Source organism: Mastigoproctus giganteus, chromosome 13, assembly GCF_048544385.1.
Source record: "Mastigoproctus giganteus isolate SK-2022 chromosome 13, ASM4854438v1, whole genome shotgun sequence".
Classification (NCBI taxonomy): domain Eukaryota; kingdom Metazoa; phylum Arthropoda; class Arachnida; order Uropygi; family Thelyphonidae; genus Mastigoproctus; species Mastigoproctus giganteus.
This window is the reverse complement of record NC_143587.1, coordinates 52074431-52100190: the sequence shown is the minus strand read 5'-3', so window position 1 is coordinate 52100190 and position 25760 is coordinate 52074431. Positions and strand designations below refer to the sequence as shown.

The 25760-nt window shown below is 36.3% G+C and overlaps 1 protein-coding gene across 1 annotated transcript in view; it reads right to left on the bottom strand.

The window, feature by feature from the left end:
- Window positions 1-1157: 1157 nt before the first annotated feature.
- The window catches only part of Faa (fumarylacetoacetate hydrolase), a 102381-nt gene continuing 77778 nt past the window's right edge, over window positions 1158-25760 (bottom strand). The window contains exons 9-12 of the mRNA XM_090388054.1: window positions 18703-18749; window positions 7514-7615; window positions 4537-4654; window positions 1158-1234 (exon numbers count right to left, since the gene is read on the bottom strand). Coding sequence (XP_090244180.1) covers window positions 1158-1234; window positions 4537-4654; window positions 7514-7615; window positions 18703-18749 — 344 coding nt within the window. The remainder of the gene's footprint in view (window positions 1235-4536; window positions 4655-7513; window positions 7616-18702; window positions 18750-25760) is intronic.

Sequence of the window (25760 nt, the reverse complement as noted above, 5' to 3'; positions counted from 1 at the left end):
CCAGTGTCAATACAGTAGAGGAATTTAGGATTGTTCTGACAAGTTTGGATGAAGTCTTTGCATAATGCCACTCTTTGTCGCTTCTGCTCATCTGTGAGGCTTTGCTGCACAAATTTTGCACAGACCTCCTTCCCTAAACCTTCATGCAGAATTTGACGAATTGCCTCTTTATTCATATGCAACTCATTAGCCATTATTCTGAAGTTCAAAGGATGATCTCTTGCAACTCTGTCCTCACTTTGAGAGGTTGATGGACACCCACTTCTTGGGTCATCATGAACATCCTCAAATCCATCTTTGAACCACTTATGCTATTCAAACATGCTGGCATGACTTCATGTTTGATCAACATAAATAGGTTTTAACATTTTATATGTTTATATTTTTTCTTCACATTCTTTCGTTGACATGGAACATTAACACTACTAATGCAACTGGTTGTTACTTGCAACCTGTCAGCCTACTGGGCAATCTCTGTACCACCATCTGTTGGAAGAAGTTTGAAGTACAATATACACTTCTGTTTATTTTTCAAACTCATCAAACATGACTGCAACAGTACCAGTCAGGAAACATTATTGCCACACCTTATATATTGTTTCTGCTTATACAACAAATATGTAATCTCAATAGTAGAAACTAACAGTCAATGTTGTGAAGTACTGTTCACTCATGAGATGAAAAAATAACGTGAAAGATTTAATTGTTTTGTGATAAGAGCAGTTTTAAATTTCAGTATGAACTTTTGATGTGAACAGAATACTAGAGAAATTAATAAACAGTTTCATTTCCCTGGTACACAAATAACTGTTTTATATTGCACAGAAAAATAACCATGAATGTCACCATTCACACACATTTTATCTTATCTCACTTCGTATCATTAACTTGTTCTCCAATTTCGTTTGTTTTTCCTCATACACTTAAGGCAAAAGGTTACAGACCAATATAATTTTCTATAAAATATCTAAATTGATGGTCAGAAAGTTGTTTTTGTACCTGGTAAAATCAAATGAATTTTACTCATAGAAGAACATCTTTATTTATTTTTACTCTCTCTATATATATATATATAGTTTACTCTATATTTAAATTTTACTTTTTACTCCATATTTAAATTTTGTAGCAAAAGAACAAAATTTGCCAAAATGATAATATTATAAGTGTTTTGCAGGAATTACTTTACCACTGCATGTGCCAAAACCAACACGAAAACCATTTCCTTGACAGTATCCTATAAAAAAATAAAAAAAACCCTTACTTGTAAATATTGGAAAATATACTATTTTTCGTCAATGAATAGGTAACAGATAGACAGATATTATATAAATAGTTTTATAATACAGGTGACCTCCGCTCGTTCCGGAAAAACAGAGCGTAAAGTGAATCCAAGCTAAGCGAGCGCCGCATTCCCATAAGGTAACATATGTATTTGTGAGTTGCGGTCGGTGCCATAGGATATTTCCTAATCAATAATAAATGGTAGTGAAAAGATGCACAAATGTCGGTCAAAATATTTAATATTCAAATATTTGTACATATAAAATATTCTGCATTACATACGTATATAATTATGTGGTAACTACTTACGTATCAAAATTAAACTTAAAATTCCAATTAAAATCATGAATTTAATTGATCTAAATTGATTTAATTTAATTGATAAATTTAATCATGAAAAATGTGTCGATTTTGGGTTGAACTTCGGCCCTCTTCCAAATAAACTAAAAGGGGTATTAATTTTAAATTCCCCGAGCGTTACCACCCAACAATAAAGTCAACCGATCCTTCGCCGCTTTGAAACCTGGCATGTTTTTTTATTCTTTCAATATGAAACTTCTTTTAGGCATTCGATTCCACAAAAGTCCTGCTTCATCTATGTTAAAAACTTGTTGAGAAGTATAACACATAATACCCCTCTTCAATAATTTTAACAAGTTCTTTTTTTCCTAATAGCCGGTCTAGCCCTAGTTGCTTGCAGTGGAACAGCTATCTTTCCCGCTGCTAAAATTAATTCTTTATTTTTTTTTATAATTGTTCTTACAGTTAAACTTGCAAGTCCTAAATTATGGCACATATCTGCTTGTCTTTGACCGGAATCGATTCGCTTTGAAATGTCTAATTTAATTTTCGAATTCAGTCTTTTTCTTACATTTATAGTCTTCGTACTGCACCTAGACGTTGTTGCTTTTTCATTCTTATTGGCCATTATTAACTCTTTGAAAATGTAACTGCGTTGGTTGTATTAATTATGATACAATGTTCAAGTAACCGGTCCGTTACGCATTATGTCGAATATCGGAACTACGTAACAAGTCACTGTACTGCAATTAAATTAGCGTGCGAGAAAATTTCACTGAGCGTGGGAAAATTCTCAAGTCGGCGTGGGAAACATTTTAATGCTGTTTTGCTATTCATTTTTAAGGTATCGACTCCATCAAATGAAACGATTTCGTTAAATATGCCAAAAATGCAATCTGTAAAAGAGCGTTATAGTGATCTGTGACAGCGTTATAGTCAGATACGGGTTATAATATATGAATAGCATTATGGCGAATCAGTGTAAAGCGAACGGCGTTATAATGGGGGCCTGCTGTACTCATCACTCATTAACTCATTTTGAAATAATAAAACTAACAAGTTCATAAACTTCCATATGTGCACATCTATTTTGTAACATTAATGCTTACTGACAGATATTAATCATTAAAATTTTTCACAAATTTCTCAATGTCAAATTCAAGTCAGGAAGTCCAATCCAGTGAGTTCTGAAATCTTTGGAGGCTCAATATACTTGGAAAAAGGCAAGAAATAGTAAAAAAAAAAAAAAAAAAACTGTGCACTTTTTAATTCTTCCTTTATATTGACATTATATTGGCATCTCATCAGCTATCTACATTCAAATTCCCTGAGCTTGTTTCCACGTAGTATGCCAACTGTATTTCTACCCATGACAGCTTCATTTACACCACAGCTACTGATAAAATGTACTTATTTATTAGTGTTCCAAAACTTTTGATGACACATTGTGTGTTTATGCATTAAATATGAATAAGAATATTTTTTTATTAATGGCAATACAGGGATGGAAAGCAGCTATGGTGATATTATCGAATGGAGGATAACCAATATCTACAGCAGGCATAGAAAGACAATTTAATCAGTATCATACAGGGGTTTTTAAATTGTGAAAGAATTTATAAACAACTAAACTTTTTAACACACATTTTTATGTAATATCGAAGTGACTCAAAAGCACATAAATGACACAGTTCTGTAAAGTTTGAGTGTGACAGTTTGAATAAATTCAAAAGTCAACTGGATAGTTACCTATGTGAGAAGGGAAGCAAATAATTTGTATTTGCTTATCTACCTGTTTCCCCCCCCTTCGACCAGTGCAGCAAAAGCCTCTGGCTTCCTTGCACTGTATTGCTATTACTTTTCCCTAGTGTTATGGAGGTAGACAGTTCAAATAAGTTCCAAGTAGATAGTTCAAATAAATAAAACCCAGTACTGGAGGAAAGGGACTTGGGTGTTACGATATGGTCAGACATGAAATTCTCTGAGCATTGTAAACAGGTTGCAAGGAAGGCCCATGGTGTCCTATCGATGGTCTATCGAACTTCTGCAAGTAGAGATAGGGACGTGATAATCCCATTATATAAGGCCTATGTTAGACCACACTTGGAATACTGTGTTCAAGTATGGAGACCGCACCTAAAGAAAGACATCAAGCTTCTTGAAAGGGTGCAAAGATGGGTAACTCGTCTGGTGAGATCGGCAAAAGGGCGTTCTTATGAAGAAAGACTTCGAATATGTGGGTTGCACAGTTTGGAAATTAGACACCTTCGAGGAGATTTGATTGAGGTTTTAAGGCTCTGAGAGGCATCAGTAAAATGAATGAGGATGAAATTTTCAAGATTATAAATGATGCTAGAACTAGGGGACATAAATTCAAGTACGGGAGGGAGGAGATGTTTAGATTGGACTGCAGGAAGTTTTATTTTAGCCAGCCAGTTATAAATTACTGGAATAAGTTGCCTACATGGGTGGTAGAGGCTGACAGTTGGGGGAAATTCAAAGGAAATCTGGATAGTACCTTCGGGTGAGGGAAACGCATAGGATGATAGGTTTAATTTCCTTTTCTTTTATTAATGATTAGTTTTTTTTTTTTTTTTTTTTGGCTCGTGCAGCATAAGCCACAGGCTTTCTTACACCATGCGGCCATTACTAATACTAATAACATATCCCTGAATATCATAAAGACAACACATGGTAAAGAAAAAATATTTCCAGTAAACCTTTCCAATTCCCCTGGATATTATGGTTTTCTTATTGAAGTAAAGTAGCAAGATGGCCTAATCTAACATTAAAAAAATAGCAGAAAGATTAATTAACTATGTATCATATTTAAATATAATCATAACCATCACTCGGTTTTACCCTTTCATGTTATTGAATGATAAATGATATTAAATGACAATTAAACGATATATTGAATGATAAATGTCCATAAAATATTAAAGGATTGCTTACCTGTAATTATAACTTCATCTCCATCCTGTAAAAAAGTTCTTTTTGAACCATCCAAAAGTGTTAAGGGTTTGGTTCCTTTCCATGACAATTCTAATAGCGATCCATATGAATCAGGTGTCTTAATAAAAGAGAATTAAAAACCATTTTCAAGGAAGGAATAACTTTCTTTATAAAAATAAATGACATTGTATAAAAAACATTATGGGTACCGTATAGTCTTGTAACGTTATTAGACATGTTGGGCAGACAACTTGTATAGTCGAGATCCCTTAATTTTCATAAAATTGGACAAATGCTAATTTATTATGATTTTCTCTTGTAGAGGATCCGCATCCTCATTTTGATTTAAAATCAATGGTGTGAATTTAAACCAATAAAATTAGAGTGATAAATAGAATGTATATGCTATTAAGAAATATTATATTTGCTTACCTGAGACATAGTAGAAGGAAAAATTCCACCCCCCTCTTATTTCACTAACAGTTTGAGAATTTGAAAATTAGTGATTTAGAACAGCTTAAAGGTTTTTTTGAAAACACCATAATAGATAAACAAGACACAAAATTCAAGTTAGAAACCAAGTGAGACTCTAGCAATAAGATCAATAAACACACATAGACCAATAATTTCTGAGGAGTGGGATCTAAAACAAATATCCTACAAGTTCAAATTTAATAACAAAACACAACATTCCCCCCCCCCCATCCAGAACCTCTACTAAGGGGGATGGCTAGTCATGCACCTGGATTTCTGAGTGGAAACTTTCATATCCTCTCTCCAAAAAAACCCTTTAACTGTTCTAAATCTCTAAATTTTCAAATCCCCAAACTATTAGTGAAATAGGAAGGGGCAGGAATTATCCTTCTTCTCTCATTTTGCCTACTCAAACACCCCCCTCCCGCCACGCTTTTGAAATACAACTATATATATATGGCCTTCGACACGTGTTTGCTTCTCCTTTGAAGATGGTATAAACGAAAAGCACCCACAACCTTTGGGCATTCATCTTTCTTTATACTTCTAATTATTTCACCATGCATGGATTTAGGGTGAAAGCTTGCTTTTATTGCTTCGTCCTCATACTAGGTTAATTATTTCAATACTATTCTAATTACATTTTACCCGGATGCAGTCATCCGGGTAAAATGTAATTAGAAATATTATATTCGCTTACCTGAAAAAAATCTCAGGTAAGCGAATATAATATTTCTAGTTAATATCCCTATAATATTTCTTAATAGCTTATACATTCTATTTATCACTCTAATTTTATTGGTTTAAATTCACACCATTGATTTTAAATTCAAAATGATGACACAGATAATCTACAAGAGAAAATCACAATAAGTTAGCATTTGTCCGATTTTACAAAAATTAGCAGGTCTCGACTACACAAGTTGTTTGCCCAACATATTAGCATAGGCACATGATGCAAGAAAGTAAGCTTATATAGCATATAAAAAGAAATGGTGAAAATTATTCTTATATCAATTTTTTTAAGTGTAGTTCTTTTTACACATTCATTAATACAGATGTCCTTCATGAAAGTAAAGTGGTTTAACCATGTGTCACTCATTTGGAGAAGTCCAAGTTTGAATCCCATCAATGACAACAAATGGAGGAACATTTGCTCAGGCATCATCTACGGTAGACGATGAGAAAAATTTTACGTTAAGAGACTTTTGGAAATCTTACAATATTTACCGTGGCATCTTAAACATTAATAAGGCCTGGGCGAAATTACTAAAAGTTATTTAAATGGCGCATGGAAGAAAATATGCCCATGGCACATAAAAGGCTTTGAAGGATTTGACAAAGATGAATCATATGAAGAGGTTACAGATAAGATTGTAAAGGTTGCAGAGCTACTTCAGTTGGAGGTTGATATCAAAGACGTGGAGGAGTTAATAGAGGAAGAAGAGAAGGAATTACCTAATGAAGAACGTACTGACTTGCAGGCAGCGATAGTGAAAGAAGAAAATGTTGACGAAGCTCAAGATGAACCAAATGAGGAGCTGGGATGCTTCATCACCAGAGAGATGGCAATGGCATTTCGTGAAATTGCATCGGCAATGGCGAGGTTTGAGAAGATGGATCCTGACAGCGAACGATTCTTAAAAGTTATGAGGGGTGAATGATATGCTTGCTTGCTACAAATAAATCTATGATGAAAAGAAAAAAGCCAACGTCCAGCCATACATTAATATGTTCTTTCGTAAGGTTGAGAGGCCAAACCCCTTCTAAATCTCCACAGCCCTCAACCTCCGCAGCAGTGTACTTATCAGCTGAAGACGCCGATTCTGGCAACAATGCTCGAGAGGTAAAACTTATTGACATTATGCCTGTCTCCTCTCTTTTTTGTTAATTTTTTAACTTTGAAATTTTTTTAAAATTGCACGCTTTTGTAATTTTTCCTGTGCATGAGATAAAAAATTGAATAAATACAATAAATAATTCTATTTACGTGTTCATCAAACATTTATTTTTTGATTCACAGAGCAGCTGCAAGTGTTACACAAGCATGGGGGAAATTCCGACATACATAGCGTTCCACGGAACACAACCCTTAGTCGGGGAGTTCCTGTATCTTAATTTTACAAATGAAAGAAATTTTCAAGTATTAAGTGCATTACTGTTTCTCAATTTCTGATCAATTATTTTAATAAATTTAATTATCTTTTAAATTTATACTTAAAAATGAGCCGCACACACAAAACATAACACAGAAAAGTATTCTAAAATAAAATATTGAAGCATTTAACAAGTTAATGTTTAAAACTACTCCAGCACAATGGAGTAGTTTCCCTCTAATTCTCATTTTTATTGGCACTATTTACTTTATAAACATTAACAATTACTTTATTAAACATTTTCAATTTCTTGATTAAGCAAAACCATGAGGTTCTAATTTCATGAAGTTAATTCTGCAACTAGTTTTTGAAGGAATGTTAAAAAATATATAATCTAATATACTTACTGGTCCACTGATTGTTCCTGAAGCCATGAGATCACCTGTATTAACATTACAACCATTGACTGTATGATGAGCCAGCTGCTGCTTCACTGTCCAGTACATGTACTAAAATATATGTTAGTAAGGTTAAGCTATATTTCAGCCCATTAAAACATAAACAACACTGTTTTGTATTTTAACATGAAAATGTATACATTGGGAGAAGTTAATGTTTACTTTATAAGTTAAATGTATAACTTACTTTATAGGTTAACCTTTAATAAGTCATTGAACCAAAGTAGAATGTTTTACTTGTATAGTTAAACTCATTCATAATAAAGAAATTTTTTCTTGTATTAAAATAGTAATGACCATTTTTTTGAATCCATCAATCTTCTTTCATGAAATCCATTTTTCATAATAGAAGATTTTTCATTATTGAATACGAATAATATAATAAATTCATAGGAATTTATTACATTATTCATATTCACCAATAAATAATAAATTCATAAATGAATATTATATTCATTTGTCACTTAGCCATTTAATAAAATTTCTGTATTTTCCTTTTAGTGAAGTACAAGGCTACACACAGATGTCACTGTGTCTTCAGTTTTTGAAAATACTGAATAAATAATATTATAATATTTAATTAAAATAGATAAATGAATACAACACCAGTCTTCAATACTACCTCAGTTTGATATATATTTTATATATATATATGTATGTATGTATGTGTGTGTGGGGGCCCTCTCAACTAGTCATGGTGAGGGAAATAGGACATAATCTATCTGCCACATTGGTCCAGTGCAGGGTGGCAGATTGATTATATTTAGTAGTCAGAGGCTTGAACCCCCCGGTCTACTCAAAGAGCGCGAGCTATTGCACTTCCGCTCCTGACCACTTGGCTATGGAGACCTGTATATAGTTAAATACTTTAGGGTTTCTCTAGACAGCTGTGATTTTGCTGCTAGTTTATTGGAATATGTCTCAAGGATGTCACTGTCACAGTTTTCAGCACTTAAGGCACAATAATCACTTACTTTGTATACTGTCTGCTGATTAGATATAAATAAATGGACTACAGTCAGTTCTGCTATAACGTGCGTGTGTTCTCAAAAATCTCCACATTACGGTATTTCACATATTAAAAACAACAGGGCTCATGGGAAAAATAGGGTAGGGGCAGAGTACTAAAAAAATGTTCAGTCTGGTAAGCAAAACACTAAAAAAAGTTAGAAACCCAATAAAATTGCTAAGAGGTTGAAACATTTCAAATTTTTAATAAATAAATAAATATTACAGTAAATATAGCACTTTACCTTGACAGATATGAAGTTTGTTTGATTAATATCTGTTCACTGTCATTTTCTTTTTTTTTTTGGATTGTAAAATTTAAAATAGTAAAAAAGATAAGCAATTGATAACAATGAACACATCGTCATCTTCAATCCACTGCAAAATGAAGGCCTCTCCAGCAACTTTCCAGTTCCTTCTGTTTTGTGCAATGGCCATCCATTTACTACCCACAAACTCATGAATTTCATCTGTCCATTGCTGTCGTTGTCTCATGTTTTCTTCTAGCTCCTCTTGGGTACCATTCTGTTATTTTCTTAGTCCATCTGTCATCATGTCTTCGAGCTATGTGTCCTGCCCAAGACCATTTTAGTTCTTTAGTTTTGATAAGAATGCCTTTACTTGAGTTTGCTGCCTAATCCACGTGTTTCTCTTCTCATCTAACAGTCTGATTCCCAATATAATTTGTTCCATTCTTCTCTGTGTAGTTCTCAGCTTCTCTTCTATTCTTTTGGTGAGTGCCCAAGTTTCACTTCCATAAGTCACGGTGGGGAGTATACACTGGTTCATTATTTTACGTTTCCAGACAAATTGGAATATTGTTCCTCAGTATGTGACTATATTTACTGAATGCTATCCATCCAAAATTTATTCTTCTCTTTACTTCCAGCCATTTATCATTATTACAGCTAAATGACTTGTCCCAGATAAGTATATGACTCCACCTTTTGAATTACTGCTCCTTCAATCATTAATCCCTTTCTGTGGCATACTTGTTCATCATTACTTTTGTTTTAGCCATATTCATCTTTAGCCCAAAATCCTTACTAACTCTGCATAACTGATTAAGATTTTCTCTAATTCTTTGGGATTGTGGCTTATGACCACAATGTCATCTGCAAATCATAAATGGTTTAGGTACTTTTCATTCACATTGACTCCTTTCCTCAACCAGTCTAATCTTCTGAAAGCTTCCTCAAGGGCAACAGTAAACAATTTCAGAGATATTGTCTCCCCCTTGTTGAACTCCTTTCTCAATTTTAAATTTGCTACTGTCTTTGTCCAGTCTAATAAAGGAGGTAGCATTCTCATATATTTTCTTCAAAATCATAATATATGGGCTATCTATGTCTTGTCTTTCCAGTGCCCGAAACATTGCCTTATGCTGTATGGAGTCAAATGCCTTTTCATAATCCACAAATGCCACACATAATGGTGTTTTATATTCATTTGCTTTCTCCATTAGCTGTGATATTACGTGAAGGTGATCCATGGTTGAGAATCCTGTCCTAAAGCTAGCTTGCTCTTTCGGTTGATTCTCATCAAGTATTCTTTTTAATCTGTTAGTAATGACCCTTGTGAACAACTTGTAGATGTGGGACAACAAGCTAGCTGGTCTATAATTTCCAATTTCTGATTTATCTCCTTTCTTATGGAGAAAAACTATGATTGCATTATTCCACTCCTTAGGTGTCACACCTTTTCTAATGCATTTTGTGAAGAGTCTTGCCAGTTTTTGTGTCATGTCTCTTCCTCCCAATTTTAATAACTCTACAGTAACATCTTCCCCCCAGTGCTTCCTGATTCTTCATTTTCTTCAACGCATGTTCTACCTCATCAGGAAGGATATCGGGTATGTAGTACATGTGACTAATTTGAGACCCCACTGCTTGCATCATTCCCTCGCTCCTTGTATAATTCTCTATAGTAGTTTTCTGCTATTTGAATTATGCCTTCTCTGCTATTTATAAGTACACCATTGCTACTTTTCTTGTGTTAAATCTTATGTCTCTTTCTTTCTGAGTCTCTTTCTAATGGCTTTGCATAACTCAGTATACTCAATTTTGTCATTGTCAGCGTTAATCTTGCTCTTCATTTGTCGTCTGGTTCATCATGTCAAGTGTTTCTTGACTAATTTTTTCTTCTCTGGATTTCTTTTTACCTCTAGGTTTCTTGGGCTTTATCACAGAAAGTAAGTTGTAATATTCCTCATCAATATCTTGGTCCTGAGCAGTCTGCAGAAGCTCAAACTTGTTCTTAAGTTCTAGTACATACTGCTTTTTCTCCTCTTCTGTTATCTCAAAAACCTTTACATTATTTACTAGAGTCAGTTTATTCCTTTTTTTTCTTACATGTATATCAAGTGGGCATCTTACCATTCTGTGATCACTTCCAACAGTTACCTTGTTCAGGATGGTATTAGCATTAGCAAAGGCACATGATACAAGAAAGCAAGTTTATATAGCAAAAAAAAAAAAAAAAAAACCCTTATTTCAGCCATCCACTCTCTCCAAATGTTTGTCAAGTTCAGCCTTGAATCTATTTAAGTTATCAACTTCTACGTCAGATAGAAGTTTGTTCCAGCAATCAACCACCCGCTGGCTAAAGGAAAACTTCCTCACATCTATCCTACAACCATCTTTCCTCAATTTGAATTTATGCCCTCTCAGGCGATTATTCTGAGCAAGAGGAAGAATCCCATCCACATTGATCATGCTCAAACCATTCAAGGCTTTATACACCTCAATCAGATCACCTTGCAGGTGAGGGTGCCTAGTCTCCAGACACTGTAATCTGCAAAACTTAAGCCTTTCTTCGTAAGAGCAACCCTTCATTCCATTCACTAATCTTGTTGCCCTTCTCTGTACTCGTTCCAACAGCTCTACACCCATCTTAAAATGAGGCCTCCAGACCTGTATACAGTACTCAAGGTGTGGCCTGACCATTGCCTTATACAAGGGGATAATCACCTCCTTATCCCTGCTAGAAAAATTCCTGTATATCATTGACAAGACACCATTAGCTACTCTTGCAGACCGTCTGCACTGCTCAGAAAACTTCACATCTGCCTGCACAATTACCTCCAGGTCCTTTTCATTCTCTACCACTGTCAGTGTGGTACCATAGAGTTGACACATTACTCTGGGATTACTGCTTCCCACATGTAGTACTTTACATTTGTCAATGTTAAACTTCATTTGCCACCTCCCAGCCCATCTGCTCAACTTTTCTAGATCCTGTTGCAGCAGTGTACTGTTATTAGTGTCATTAACAACCCAGCCAACCTTTGTATTGTCTGAAAACTTGGACATTAAGCCTGATATACCATCATCAATATCATTTATAAATACAGAAAACAACAATGGACCCAATGCTGAACCCTGGGGGACTCCACTAATAACATTAGTCCACGAAGAGCAGTGTCCATTGATTACCACTCTCTGTCTTCTCCCACTCAACCATCCCTTTATCCATAGCAGCAATTTGCCTCCAAGGCCACAATGCTCCAATTTGTGCAGCAGTCTTCATGTGCAACAGTATCAAAGGCTTTTCTAAGATCCAAATATATGATATCAAAGTTATTCTTTGCATCCTGTTCCTTTGTGACTACGTCATAGTATCCAATAAAATTGGTCAGGCAAGACTTCCCCTTAAGAAACCCATGCTGTGTCCGAGCTATAACCGAAGTCTTGTCTAGATGATCCTGCAATACTTCTTTAACCAGTGCCTCCATTAATTTCCTTGGAACAGAAGTTAAACTAACAGGTCTGTAATTACCTGTGTCTCCCTTTGTTGACTGGGGTCAAATTTACACATCTCCAGTTCATGGGTACCTCCCATGAGTCCAGGGTAGCTTACATAATTATGGCTAAGGATTTGCTTACTTCCTTTGCCGCCTCCTTTAATATAACTGGATAGATTCCATCCACCCCAGGTGCCTTTCTTGCGCTTATCTTCAACAATTTCTCCTCCACTTTATTCTCAGTTATTACAAGATTATCTAGCTTACTGCCAGAGTTGAATACACCTCTGGCATTCCCCTCCCTGAATAACTCCTCCAATCCAGAATTTGCCTTATGGAATATTTTCTACAGGCGAAAATGTAAGTTTCTGTGCATGCATTTTTTGTATGTTTGGTCGCGCATGTATATTTGCTCTTTTGCAGCAACTTAGCAAAACTGTAGAAACTTGGAATTGTTGTGGTGTAATACCCTGCTTCGTGTCTTTCGGTGCAAAAAAGAAAATGGGAAAAATACCGAGTGGAGAAACTTTAATCTTTTCACTTTGATTTTTAAAATTATCATTCTCGTGTAACTCATTCCTTTGGGCGGGGGGGAAGTGGATAACATACCATTAAATTTAAATGAATGGTTAAATTGTTGTGAACGCTGGCAGACTTTATGCTTTATAAATAAATAATCACTCATCCTGAGTGATTATTTTTTTATTTAGAAACTTCTCACCCACGGCACACAGTCCCTACATAACGGTGCGAAAGCTGAGAACTGCATCAGTAGAATCATTACAGTTACTAATATTAAAATACAGGGCGATTAATTAAAAAACAACTGAACACTTAAAAATTTATTACTCGGTAACAACGAGATATCACGCCATGCTTCTTGTGGGGATACATCAAGAACCTCGTGTTTATATCACCTCTTCCTCGCAGAAACGCAACGTGGCTGCCGTTTTCAAATATCCACGTTGATATGCTACAAGAGATCTCCGATGAATTAACCTACAGGATTGATGTCTGACACGAGGGGTGCATATTGAACTTATGTAAGATTATAGAAATAACCGTTATAGTTCTTTTACAAATTGGTTTTGACTACATGTTCATACAACCCCAGGCGGCTCACATCTGGTGAGTATGGGCTTGGCAAACCCAGGGTCCTGAGCTGGATATCATCATTCTTCTCTTTCTTGGTGATTCCTTTCTACTTCTGGCTCTCTCTCAGGGTAACTTGGGAATTTTTTTTGGCTGGTGCAGCATAAACCCCAGGCTTCCTTGCATCATATGGCTAATAATAATATATGACCAAGTTACTGAGTAATAAATTTTTGAAAGTGTTATTATTATTATTAATGGCCATATGGTACAAGGAAGCCTGAGGCTTATGCGGCACCAGCCAAAAAAAAATTCCCAAGTTATCCCCTGAGAGAGAGAGAGAGAGAGAGAGAGAGAGAGAGAGAGAAGTAGAAAGGAATCGCCAAGAAAGAGAAGAATGATGATATCCAGCTCAGGACCCTGGGTTTGCCAAGCCCATACTCACTAGATGTGAGTCCCCGTGTTCCGTTCATTTTGAATCATCCTATTATACATAATTTGGATTATGTATATATAGTACAAAAGAGTCAAGAGCAATTTGATTGGACCCATGACAACACACTGCCCGGGTTTTGTTGCATTAATTAATGCAATTATATTTTGAAATTAGACATTTGTAAGCAATACCAGATTTGGATAGTGTAGGGATGAGGCACACAATTAAGAGATCCTAAAAATAAGGGTGTGGAGCCTCTGAACAAACTGTAATTGCACTATTGTAGGGCCCTGCAACTTTGGAGCCTTGGAGAAATGGGCCCTAGTGGTTAGCAGCACTGTTGTATAATCACCACCCTCTCTGCAGCAGATGGAAAAGATGCAAGTTTGAAACCCATCAGTGACGCGAGGAATTTTATGGGCATTCACAACATGGCTGAGTTATTATTATTTTATTATTATAAGCCATATGGTGCAAGGAAGCCTGAGGTTTATGCTGCACTGGCCAAAAAAAAAGTAGAAAGAATCACCAAGAAAGAAAAGAATGATGTTATCCAGCTCAGGACCCTGGGTGTGTCAAGCCTATACTCACCAGATGTGAGCCTCTGGGGTTAAAGTTAGTTAGTTAGTTAGTTTCAGGTGAAGGGAGATGGTTTTATTACCCCTCTTGGAAACTTGTCCAGCAAACAACAAATTGACCACAGAACATGCACACAATTTACAGACATAATATATGTGTGGTGTAGCATGGTCTAAATCGCTGATGTGTGTACAATAACAAGTTGAAGAAATAGTCTCAGTAAATTTGTGTGTAAGCATAAGTTTGGTTTTGTGTGTAAGCATAAGCAGTTGCTTTATATGCACATGGTATAGCTGTTTAAAATTATATATATATATATATATAGCTGCAAATTAGTGTTTTAGCATTAGCATTAGCATTAGTAGAGGCATTTGATGCAAGAAAGCAAGCTTATGCAGCATCAGCCAAAAAAAAAAAAAAAAAAAAAAACCCACTTCCACTTCACCCCTCTGTTCGTTCAAAATACCTGTCCAGCCGAGCCTTAAACTTATTCAGGCTATCACCTCCACCACAAGGGATGGCAGTCTGTTCCACCAACCAACCACCCGCTGGCTAAAGGCAAATTTCCGCACGTCTATCCTACATCTGTCTTTCCTCAATTTGAATTTATGCCCTCTCAGGTGATTATTCTGACCTAGAGGAAGGATCCCATCAGCATTGAGCATGCTCAAACCATTCAAGGCTTTATACACCTCTATCAGATCACCTCGCTGGTGCCTAGTCTCCAGACACTGTAATTTGCAAAACTTAAGCCTTTCTTCGTAAGAGCACCCCTTTGTTCCATTCACTAATCTTGTTGCCCTTCTCTGTACTCGTTCCAGCAGCTCTACATCCTTCTTGAAATGAGACCTCCAGACCTGTATACAGTACTCTAGGTGTGGCCTGACCATTGCCTTATACAATGGAATAATCACCTCCTTATCCCTGCTGAAAAAATTCCTGTATATCATTGACAATACTCCATGAGCTACTCTTGCCGCCCGTCTGCACTGCTCAGAGAACTTCATATCTGCCTGCACAACCACCCCCAAGTCCCTTTCATTCTCTACCACTGTCAGTGTAGTACCACAGAGTTGATACGTTGCTCTGGGGTTGCTGTTTCCCATGTGTAGTACTTTACATTTGTCAATGTTAAACTTCATTTGCCACCTCTCAGCCCATCTGCTGAACCTTTCCAGATCCTGTTGCAGCAGCATAGTGTCAGTAGTGTCCTTGACAACCCTGCCAACCTTTCTATCATCTGCAAACTTGGACATTAAGCTTGATATACCATCATCAATATCATTTATAAATACAGAAAACAATAATGGACCCAACACTGAGCCCTGAGGGACTCCACTAATAACATTAGTCCACGATGAGCAGTGTCCATTGATTACCACTCTCTGTCTTCTCCCACTCAACCACCCCTTTATCCATAGCAGCAATTTGCCTCCAATGTCACACTGCTCCAATTTGTGTAGCAGTCTTCCATGTGCAACAGTATCAAAAGCCTTTCTAAGATCCAAGTATATAATATCAAAGTTATTCCCTGCATCCAGTTCTTTTGTGACTGCATCATAGTATCCAATCAAGTTGGTCAGGCAAGACTTCCCCTTAACAAAACCATGCTGTGTCTGAGCTATAACTGAAGTCTTGTCTAAATGATCCTGCAGTGCTTCTTTAACCAGTGCCTCCATTAATTTTCCTGGAACAGAAGTTAAGCTCACAGGTCTATAATTACTTGTGTCAGCCTTTGATCCTCCTTTGTGAATTGGGGTCACATTTGCACATTTCCAGTCTATGGGTACCTCCCCTGAGTCCAAGGAAGCTCTCATAATTATGGCTAAGGGTTTGCTTACTTCCTTTGCTGCCTCCTTTAATATAACTGGATAGATCCCATCCACCCCGGGTGCCTTTCTTGTGTTTATCTTCAACAGTTTCTCCTCCACTTTACTCCCAGTTATTTCAAGATTCTGTAGCTTACTGCTAGAGTTGAATACACCTCTGGCATTCCCTTTGCTGAATAACTCCTCATGTGTGAATGTCGATGCAAAATATTCATTTAGTTTGTTAGCTACCTGAGCAGGATCATCAACAGTTGACCCATCAATATCAAGTGGACCAATCTGATTCATCCCCTTCCTTCTAGAGTTTACATAAGTAAAGAACTCTTTGCTGTTTTTCTTTGCATCCTTTGCCAAAGATTTCTCATAATCTGCGTTAGCTTGCCTAACCTCCTTTGTAACTTGGTTATAGACCATCTTATATCTATCATAGGCTTCTGTGTCACATGTTAATTTATATGTATCCCATGCATTTTTCTTCTCTGTCACATGTCTAATTAGTTCATCTGACATCCATTTAGGCCTAAATCTTGAACAATATTTCTTTGTTGGTATGAAAAGCTCAGTAACTTCAAAGATTAATTCTTTGAATGCTTCCCATTTTGAATTTGCTGTTGGTAACATCATCATTTGGTCCCACTGTATAGAATTTAAATACTGTCTCAGTCCATCGTAGTTGCCTTTACGAAAGCAATAACCCTTCCCTTTACCCCTAATGGTAGTTACCTCTTTGAGTAAATCCACACTTCAGTACACTGTGATCACTGCCACCTAGTGGTTCCTTTATCTGCAGATTCTTAATGCATGAAGAATCCCTACTGATAATCAGATAAAGAGTATTACTCCCTCTAGTTGCCTCCTGAACATGCTGCTGTAGAAAACAATCATCCAATAAATCCACAAAAGCCTTGCTAGTGTGTGTGAGTTACCAACCCACAAATTCCAGTCAATATCTGGGAAATTAAAATCACCCATTAAAAGACACACTAATTTACTGGCCCACTCTATTTCTCTGCACAATTGCTCATTATAGTCATAAGATTCATTAGACCTATAACACACACCTACTCTCATTTTTCCTTTCCCAGTGCTTATGTCACTCCAAACAGACTCAACATTGCATTGTCCATCCACATCAATTGGATACACTTCCTTAGATTTTATGTGTTTCTTAACTAACCGCATAACCCCTCCTGTCTATCCTTTCTGTACACACTGTACTCCCCATACTCCAGTTCTGCACTGCATATGTCTGTGTGACACCATGTCTCTGATATTCCAACAATATCTGCCTTTGATATCTTGACTAGCACTTCAAGCTCATCGAATTTATTATCTATACTCCTACATGGACCTGTTTCTACTCTTAGTTACCCTAACACAGCCCATGCATTTACTTGTTCCACTATGACTCCCAGCAGTCCTGGAAATTCCCATTGCCTTGCTTTCCAGGCTGCTGCTCAATTGCATTTCAATAGAATTAGTGCAAGAATCACTTTTACCTCTGCCAGCGGCTACTGTTAATCTATTAGTCCGTGTAACACCCCAAGCTAGCAGTTTTTCAACGCATCTAACTCTGCCTCGATAGCAAATATTCTTGCACAATTTCTATTTAAGTGTATCCCATACCTGTAGAAGCAGTCTCTCCTGTTAACAAGCACAGACCAGGCTGAGAAATATTCTACTCCTTGAGCCTTGCACAATCTCTCCAGGGCTGAATTGATCGACAAGGCTCTTATCATATACTCTTCCTATCGTGTCTGGACAGAATTGCAGACACTTTCAAATTCAACCCTAACTCACGGCTTTTTTTCAGCATTGTCTTGTACTTGTCAAGTAATTCCTCCGGTCTCCTACTCTTAATATCATTAGTGCCAACGTGTACAACAATATCACCCTTTGTGCTCTTAAAGGATGATATCTGCCCTACAACATCATCAACCTTTGACCCTGGTCCTATTAAAATCTGTAAATATCAAGGGTTCATTAAGCATCACATGTTTAGTAGGTAGAATACCTACAGGAGAGGGGGAGAAACTTAAATTAAAAAAAATAATAATAAGAATAAAAATAAAAGGTGAAGGTTGAGACTGGACTTATAGGATGCCTTGTATAATATTATAATGTACACATTTTATCTTCAAAATTTATAAGAAATAATATGAGGCTTAAATGTAATTTTTATTACAATTAAATGTAATAAAAACAATGTCAGTATGTAAAAATACTCACCATAACAAAAAATTGGTTAAATGTAAACCATGATGCTGTAGGGAAAGGGAGATAAGTATATGAATAATAGAAATATGTATTGCTAACTAGAGAAATAAAATTAAAATCTGAGAAAGCAGGTAAAAACTTTAAAATTTAATTTTAATCAATATTTTGTCCTTTTCCCCTGCTTGTCTACAAGGAATTAAAACTAAATATAAAATACAGAAATAAAGGATAATACCTTAAAGTTAGATCTGCACACAGTGGATGGGTTTTCATATTCTTCAGCTATGAAATCAAAAAATATATATAAATAAATATTTTATATTTTACAAAAAAAAATAATAAATAAATAAAATATGTATATATATATATGTTGAAAATGAAAAGGATCTGGGGGTAATTGTGCAGGCAGATGAAGTTTTCTGAGCAGTGCAGATGGTCTGCAAGAGTAGCTCATGGTGACTTGTCAATGATATACAGGAATTTTTCTAGCAGGAATAAGAAGGTGATTATCCCCTTGTATAAGGCAATGGTGACGCCACACCTTGAGTACTGTATACAGGTCTGAAGGCCTCATTTTACGTAGAGCTGTTGGAACGAGTACAGAGAAGGGCAACAAGGTTATTGAATGGAACGAAGGGTTGCTCTTACGAAGAAAGGCTTAAGTTTTGCAGATTACAGTGTCTGGAGACTAGGCACCTCCGAGGTGATCTGATTGGGGTGTCAATGCTGATGGGATTCTTCCTCATGCTCAGAATAATCACCTGAGAGGGCATAAATTCAAATTGAGGAAACACAGTTCTAGGATAGATGTGCAGAAGTCTGCCTTTAGTCAGCGGGTAGTTGATTGGTGGAACAGATTTCCATCTTTTGTTGTGGAAGTTGATAGCCTAAATAAATTTAAGGCTGAGCTGGACAGGTATTTGGAACTAACAGAGGGGTGAAATGGGAGCGGGTTTTTTTTGGCTGATGCTGCATAAGCTTGTTTTCTTGCATAATATGCCTCTGCTAATGCTAATGTTCTACAGCAATTTAAGTATGCAAATGTGAAAATTTACACACGCAAAAATAGTTTGTACTGGTATGTATAAATGATGGTAAAGAATTCATTTTCTATATTTATTTGTTACCACGATAAAAGTTACTCTTAAGAGGTCATAATATTTGTCTTAGATGAGATAAAAATGAAGGATCTGTATGCTACTAATTGCTCACTGATTATAATTTTAGTAGTTTTTAAAAATCGCCCGTCTTGGCAAAATAGAAATTAACTCATTAAATTCCATAAACCCTGGATATATATGAAAAGGACTTTTATCAATATCTAAGACAGGACCTTCCCTGGTGGTGCTTGTACTGAATATACTACTGCAGCCAGCAGTACAATTGGCTTTAAACTTGAAAATTGCTTAAGATTTTCAAGAGCAATTCAAAAATATGTACATAATGATTACAGAATACAGGTATAGAATCTTTTATCTGGCATCCCAAACACCGTCTCCTATTCTTTCCTTCCCCAGTTGATTATTAGTTTAAGCAGCAACATTTTTGTTCATTGCTGTCATTCTGAAATGCATGCACACACTCTGTTGGCCAAGGGAAAGCAAGCATTCTCTGCACACTCTCTCTTTCTTGGCAATACTAAACATAGGCAGTTCATACAAGTGAAAGATAGACGATGTGGGGCATTCGTTCAAGCCACTGGTTAAAGTTTGCTATTGTGTTGTTGCTACAACTAAAATTAATGCAAAAAAAGTCATTCCACAGAAAATAAATTATGGTATATTTTTTGGAATGCAGGGTAGTTTGTCATAATTTTGCCTTGTGCAATTTTCATTGATGTTACTTTACTTTTCATTGGCAGAGACTTCTAATCTATAATCCTTCCAGGACCACACCAAAGTATGGTAGAGAGATGGTCCCATTTGTACTGTCCAATATAACTTCATATATTGTGACAGTAAATAAGATCATGGCTACAGTTGACTGTGTGACAGATACTCGTTACCATGCAGTGGAAGTACTCTTGAAAGTGACTTACTGACAAGTGAGAAAACTGAAGGGGAGAAACTTGCTGATCAAGTTTTCAGAAACATTTAAGTTGCACATAATTGTAAAAAAAAAAAAATCCCTAAATCCTTTAAGATAATATTTTGAACTAACCTTTCATATCATGAATTTTGCTTGCACCCATTTTACAAATTTTATGAATGAGAGAATTTATTTATGGGGGAAGAGATCAAAATATAAGATTCCCTATGCCATAAAATTTTTCACAAGTAAATAATAAATTTTTTTGCAATCATGTGGCCTGGAACCACAGTCAATCCAAATATGTGTACTACTGCATCCTCACATTTGACCTTTCAGCTACAGCATGTGTTTACATTTTTAACTGTACAATACATTATACATATTGGGTATTGCTTCTCTACACAAGAATCATATCTGTTCTTATGAAGAAAAGCAGAAAAGACCATATAAATGCAGAAAAGAACAATATCTGTACTTATGCCAATGGGATATGAGTTTACATATCCATTTCCATAAAAACTGGGCTCTTGTTGGTTGAGCCATAAACAAAACAAAGTGCATTTTCCACCTCAGTATTTTATCAAAATCTTTGATCACCCAGGCATTTCCTCAGCAGTTCAAAGAAGTGAGACACAGTCAGAGGGGTGTCGGAATTGTACAAAAGGCGGCTGAGAGCTTTCCAACCAAATAACTACATCAAACTTGAGTCTGGCATGGACTGTGGTGTTGCAGTGTCATGTTGAAAAAGTCACGTTAAAGAATCTACGAGACAGAAGTCTAGGTTGTATTTGTCTGATGATTTCCTGCAGTGTTTGCAATGTTTAGCTGTGTGAACTAGCATTACTGTTGCTATATTTGTCATGAGCTCCTGTAGAATCACTCCTCCAATCCCAACTGATGCACACCCACTTTTAATTTTTTGAATTTTTATGAAGATGTGCATCTCCAATTTCATTGTTGTTTGTTTAATTTCAGATTATTTGGAATTAATTACTTAACTAGACAAGTTCTGTGAGCTGTTCAATAAGCTAAACTGCAGCACTTACTCTGTAACTATATAAGTTGTACAAAAGAAAGGGAGAAAAAAAAAAAAAGAGTCAAATGCAAGGTTTTTTCTTTGCTGTTTATCTGCTGCTTTCTTTTGCATTACCACGAGAATCAAAGGAATAAATTGTACTGGTCTGCTACTACAATATTTCCCAAACAGGAACGTGATCTGAATGATGTTGAAGGATTTCTTGTTGGTTCCCCATTTACTTAAAGCAGTGGTGTCCAACCTTTTCCCATACAGGGGCCTTATTCAAAGTTAGATTTGTTTCACGAGCTGGACAAAGTGATCCGAGAAAAAATTGTGTCACATTTTCTATATCTTGTTACACGTAAAAGTTTCTTTTTCGTTTTTTTCTTTTTCGTTTTTTCTTTTTTTTTCTTTTTCGTTTTTTCTTTTCTTTTTCTTTTCAAGCTATATATAAAAAAATGCAAATTCCCAGCACTTTTATGTGCAACAAATCTGTCAGTGATTTATTTTTTTAGATTTTATTCAAATTATAAAAATATGACTTCTTTTGTTTGTTTTTTTTAAATACTTTACGACATTTGTTTCTGTTTGAAATACTTCACTTTTTTTAAAAAAAAAATATTTGACTTTTACTTTTAAATGCTCATTTTAGAAAATTTACAACCTGAAAAGGATCACTGCTTTTCAATATTACAGTGAATAAATAAATATAATGATAAAGCTAAAATAGAAATATTCAAAAATTTTATTAAGTACAATACACATAAACATTTACTGGACAAAACTTAACATTTAATGAGATGATTGAGGCTGGATATTTTTAAATAATTCTTCAAAATTTGGTTGCAAATTTGTGACACCAATCTTAATACATAATAAAGATTGTCCTGATGGTATTTCTCCACTTGTTCTCAAAACCTGCGCTCCTGAACTTACTTACTCCTGTTCTATGCCACCTTTATTCACTTTCTTATTCCAAAGGTGTTCTTCCTTCTGCTTGGAAATTTGCTCATATCCAGCCAGTTCCTAAAAAGGGTGACAAATCCCTCCCATCAAATTACTTCTACCCTTTCTAAAGTAATGGAGAAATCACTTAACCGTCAACTCTTAAACTATCTAGAAACCTTCCATGTTAACAGGAGAGACTGCTTCTACAGGGATGGGATACACTTAAATAGAAAGGGTGCAAGAATGTTTGCTGATGCTATCGAGGCAGTGTTAGGTGGGTCGGAAAACTGCTAGACTGGGGGGATACAAGGACTAATAGATTAACAGTAGCCACTGGCAGAGGTGAAAGTGATTCTTGCACTGCTTCTATTGGAATGAGCCACAGCCTGGAAAATAAGATGCAGGATATTTCAGAGACTGCTAGGAATCATTGGGGTACAAGTAAACACATGGGTTGTGTTAGGGTAACTAAGAAAAAGAACAGGTGCATGTATACTTGCGTGTACACCAATGCTAGGAGTTTAGTAAATAAATTTGATGAATTTGAGGTATTGCTCAAAACATCAAAGGCAGATAATGTGGGGATTTCAGAGACGTGGTGTCACACAGATATAAGGAATGCAGAACTGGAATTTGGGGAGTACAATATCTACAGAAGGGATAGACAGGATAGGAAGGGAGGAGGGGTTATGCTATTAGTTAAGAAATACATAAAATCCAAGGAAGTGAAACCAGTCGACATTGCTGGACAGTGCAGTGTCGAGTCAGTTTGGTGTGACATAAGCATTGGGAGATCAAAATTGAGAGTAGGAGTGTGCTATAGGCCTAATGACTCTGATGAGTATAATAAGAAATTGTACATGGAAATAGAGTGGGCCAGTAAATCAGAGAGTCTTATAATGGGGGATTTTAATTTCCCAGATATTGACTGGAATTTGGGGGCTGGTCACTCACACACTAGCAAGGCTTTTGTGGATTTATTGGATGATTGTTTTCTACATCAGCATGTTCGGGAGGCAACTAGAGGGAGTAATACTCTTGATTTGATTATCAGTAGTGATTCTTCATGCATTAAGAATCTGCAGGTAAATGAACCACTAGGTGGTAGTGATCACAGTGTGCTGAAGTGGGATTTACTCAAAGAGGTAACTACCATTAGGGGTAAAGGGAAGGGTTATTGCTTTCGTAAAGGCGACTACGATGGACTGAGACAGTATTTAAATTCTATACAGTGGGACCAACTGATGATGTTACCAACAGAAAATTCAAAATGGGAAGCATTCAAAGAACTTATCTTGGAAGCTACTAGGCTTTACATACCAACTAAGAAATATTGCTCAAGGTTTAGGCTTAAGTGGATATCAGATGAACTAATGAGACATATGGCAGAGAAGAAAAATGCATGGGATACATACAAATTAACACGTGACACAGAAGCCTATGATAGATACAAGTTGATCTGTAACCAAGTTACAAAGGATGTTAGGCAGGCAAAGGCAGATTATGAGAAATCTTTGGCAAGGGATGCAAAGAAAAACAGCAGAGTTCTTTACTTATGTAAACTCTAGAAGGGGATGAATCATATTGGTCCACTTGATATCGATGGGTCAACTGTTGATGATCCTGCTCAGGTAGCTAACAAACTAAATGAATATTTTGCATCGACATTCACACATGAGGAGTTATTCAGCGAGGGGAATGCCAGAGGTGTATTCAACTCTGGCAGTAAGCTAGAGAATTTTGTAATAACTGAGAGTAACGTGGAGGAGAAATTGTTGAAGATAAATACAAGAAAGGCACCTGGGGTGGATGGGATCTATCCAGTTATATTAAAGGAGGCAGCAAAGGAAGTAAGCAAACCCTTAGCCATAATTATGAGAGCTTCCTTGGACTCAGAGGAAGTACCCATGGACTGGAGATGTGCAAATGTGACTCCAATTCACAAAGGAGGATCAAAAGGCGACACAAGTAATTATAGACGTGTTAGTTTAACTTCTGTTCCTAGAAAATTAATGGAGGCACTAGTTAAAGAAGCACTGCAGGATCATCTAGACAAGACTTCAGTTATAACTCAGACACAGCATGGTTTTGTTAAGGGGAAGTCTTGCCTGACCGATTTGATTGGATAATATGATGCAGTCACAAAAGAACTGGATGCAGGGAATAACTTTGATATTATATACTTGGATCTTAGAAAGGCTTTTGATACTGTTGCACATGGAAGACTGCTGCACAAATTGGAGCAGTGTGCATTGGAGGCAAATTGCTGCTATGGATAAAGGGGTGGTTGAGGGGGAGAAGACAGAGAGTGGTAATCAATGGACACTGCTCATCGTGGACTAATGTTATTAGTGGAGTCCCTCAGGGTTCAGTATTGGGACTATTATTGTTTTCTGTATTTATAAATGATATTGATGATGGTATATCAAGCTTAATGTCCAAGTTTGCAGACGATACGAAGGTTGGCAGGGTTGTCAAGGAGACTACTGACCTTACTGAAAACAGCAAGGATTTCTTTACTTATATAAACTCTAAAAGGAAGGGGATGAATCTAATTGGTCCACTTGACATCAATGGTTCGACTGTTGATGATCCTACTCAGATAACAAACAAACTGAATGAGTATTTTGCATCTACATTCACACGTGAGGAATTATTAAGGTTTGAAAATGGCAGAAGGTTATCAAATTGTAGCAAGATACTTAATGATTTTGTAATAACTGAGAGCAAAGTGGAAGAGAAATTGTTGAAGTTAAACGTAAGAAAAGCACCTGGGGTGGATGGGATCTATCCAGTTATATTAAAGGAGGCAGCAAAGCAACTAAGCAAACCCTTAGCCATAATTATGAGAGCATCCTTGGACTCAGGGGAGGTTCCCACGGACTGGAGATGTGCAAATGTATCCCCAATTCACAAAGGGGGATCTAAGGGTGACAAGTAATTACAGACCAGTTAGTTTAACTTCTGTTCCGGGTAAAATAATGGAGTCGCTGGTTAAAGATGCATTGCAGGATCATCTAGACAAGACTGCAGCAATAATTCAGACACAGCATGGGTTTGTTAAAGGAAAGTCTTGTCTGACAAATTTGATAGGATATTATGATATAGTTACAAAATAACTGGATGCAAAAAATAATTTTGATATCATATACTTGGATTTCAGGAAAGCTTTTGACACTGTTGTGCATGGAAGGACTATTGTACAAATTGGAGCAGAATGGTATTAAGGGTAAGTTGCTACAATGGATAAAAGGATGGTTAAGTGCGAGAAGACAGAGGGTGATAATCAATGGGTA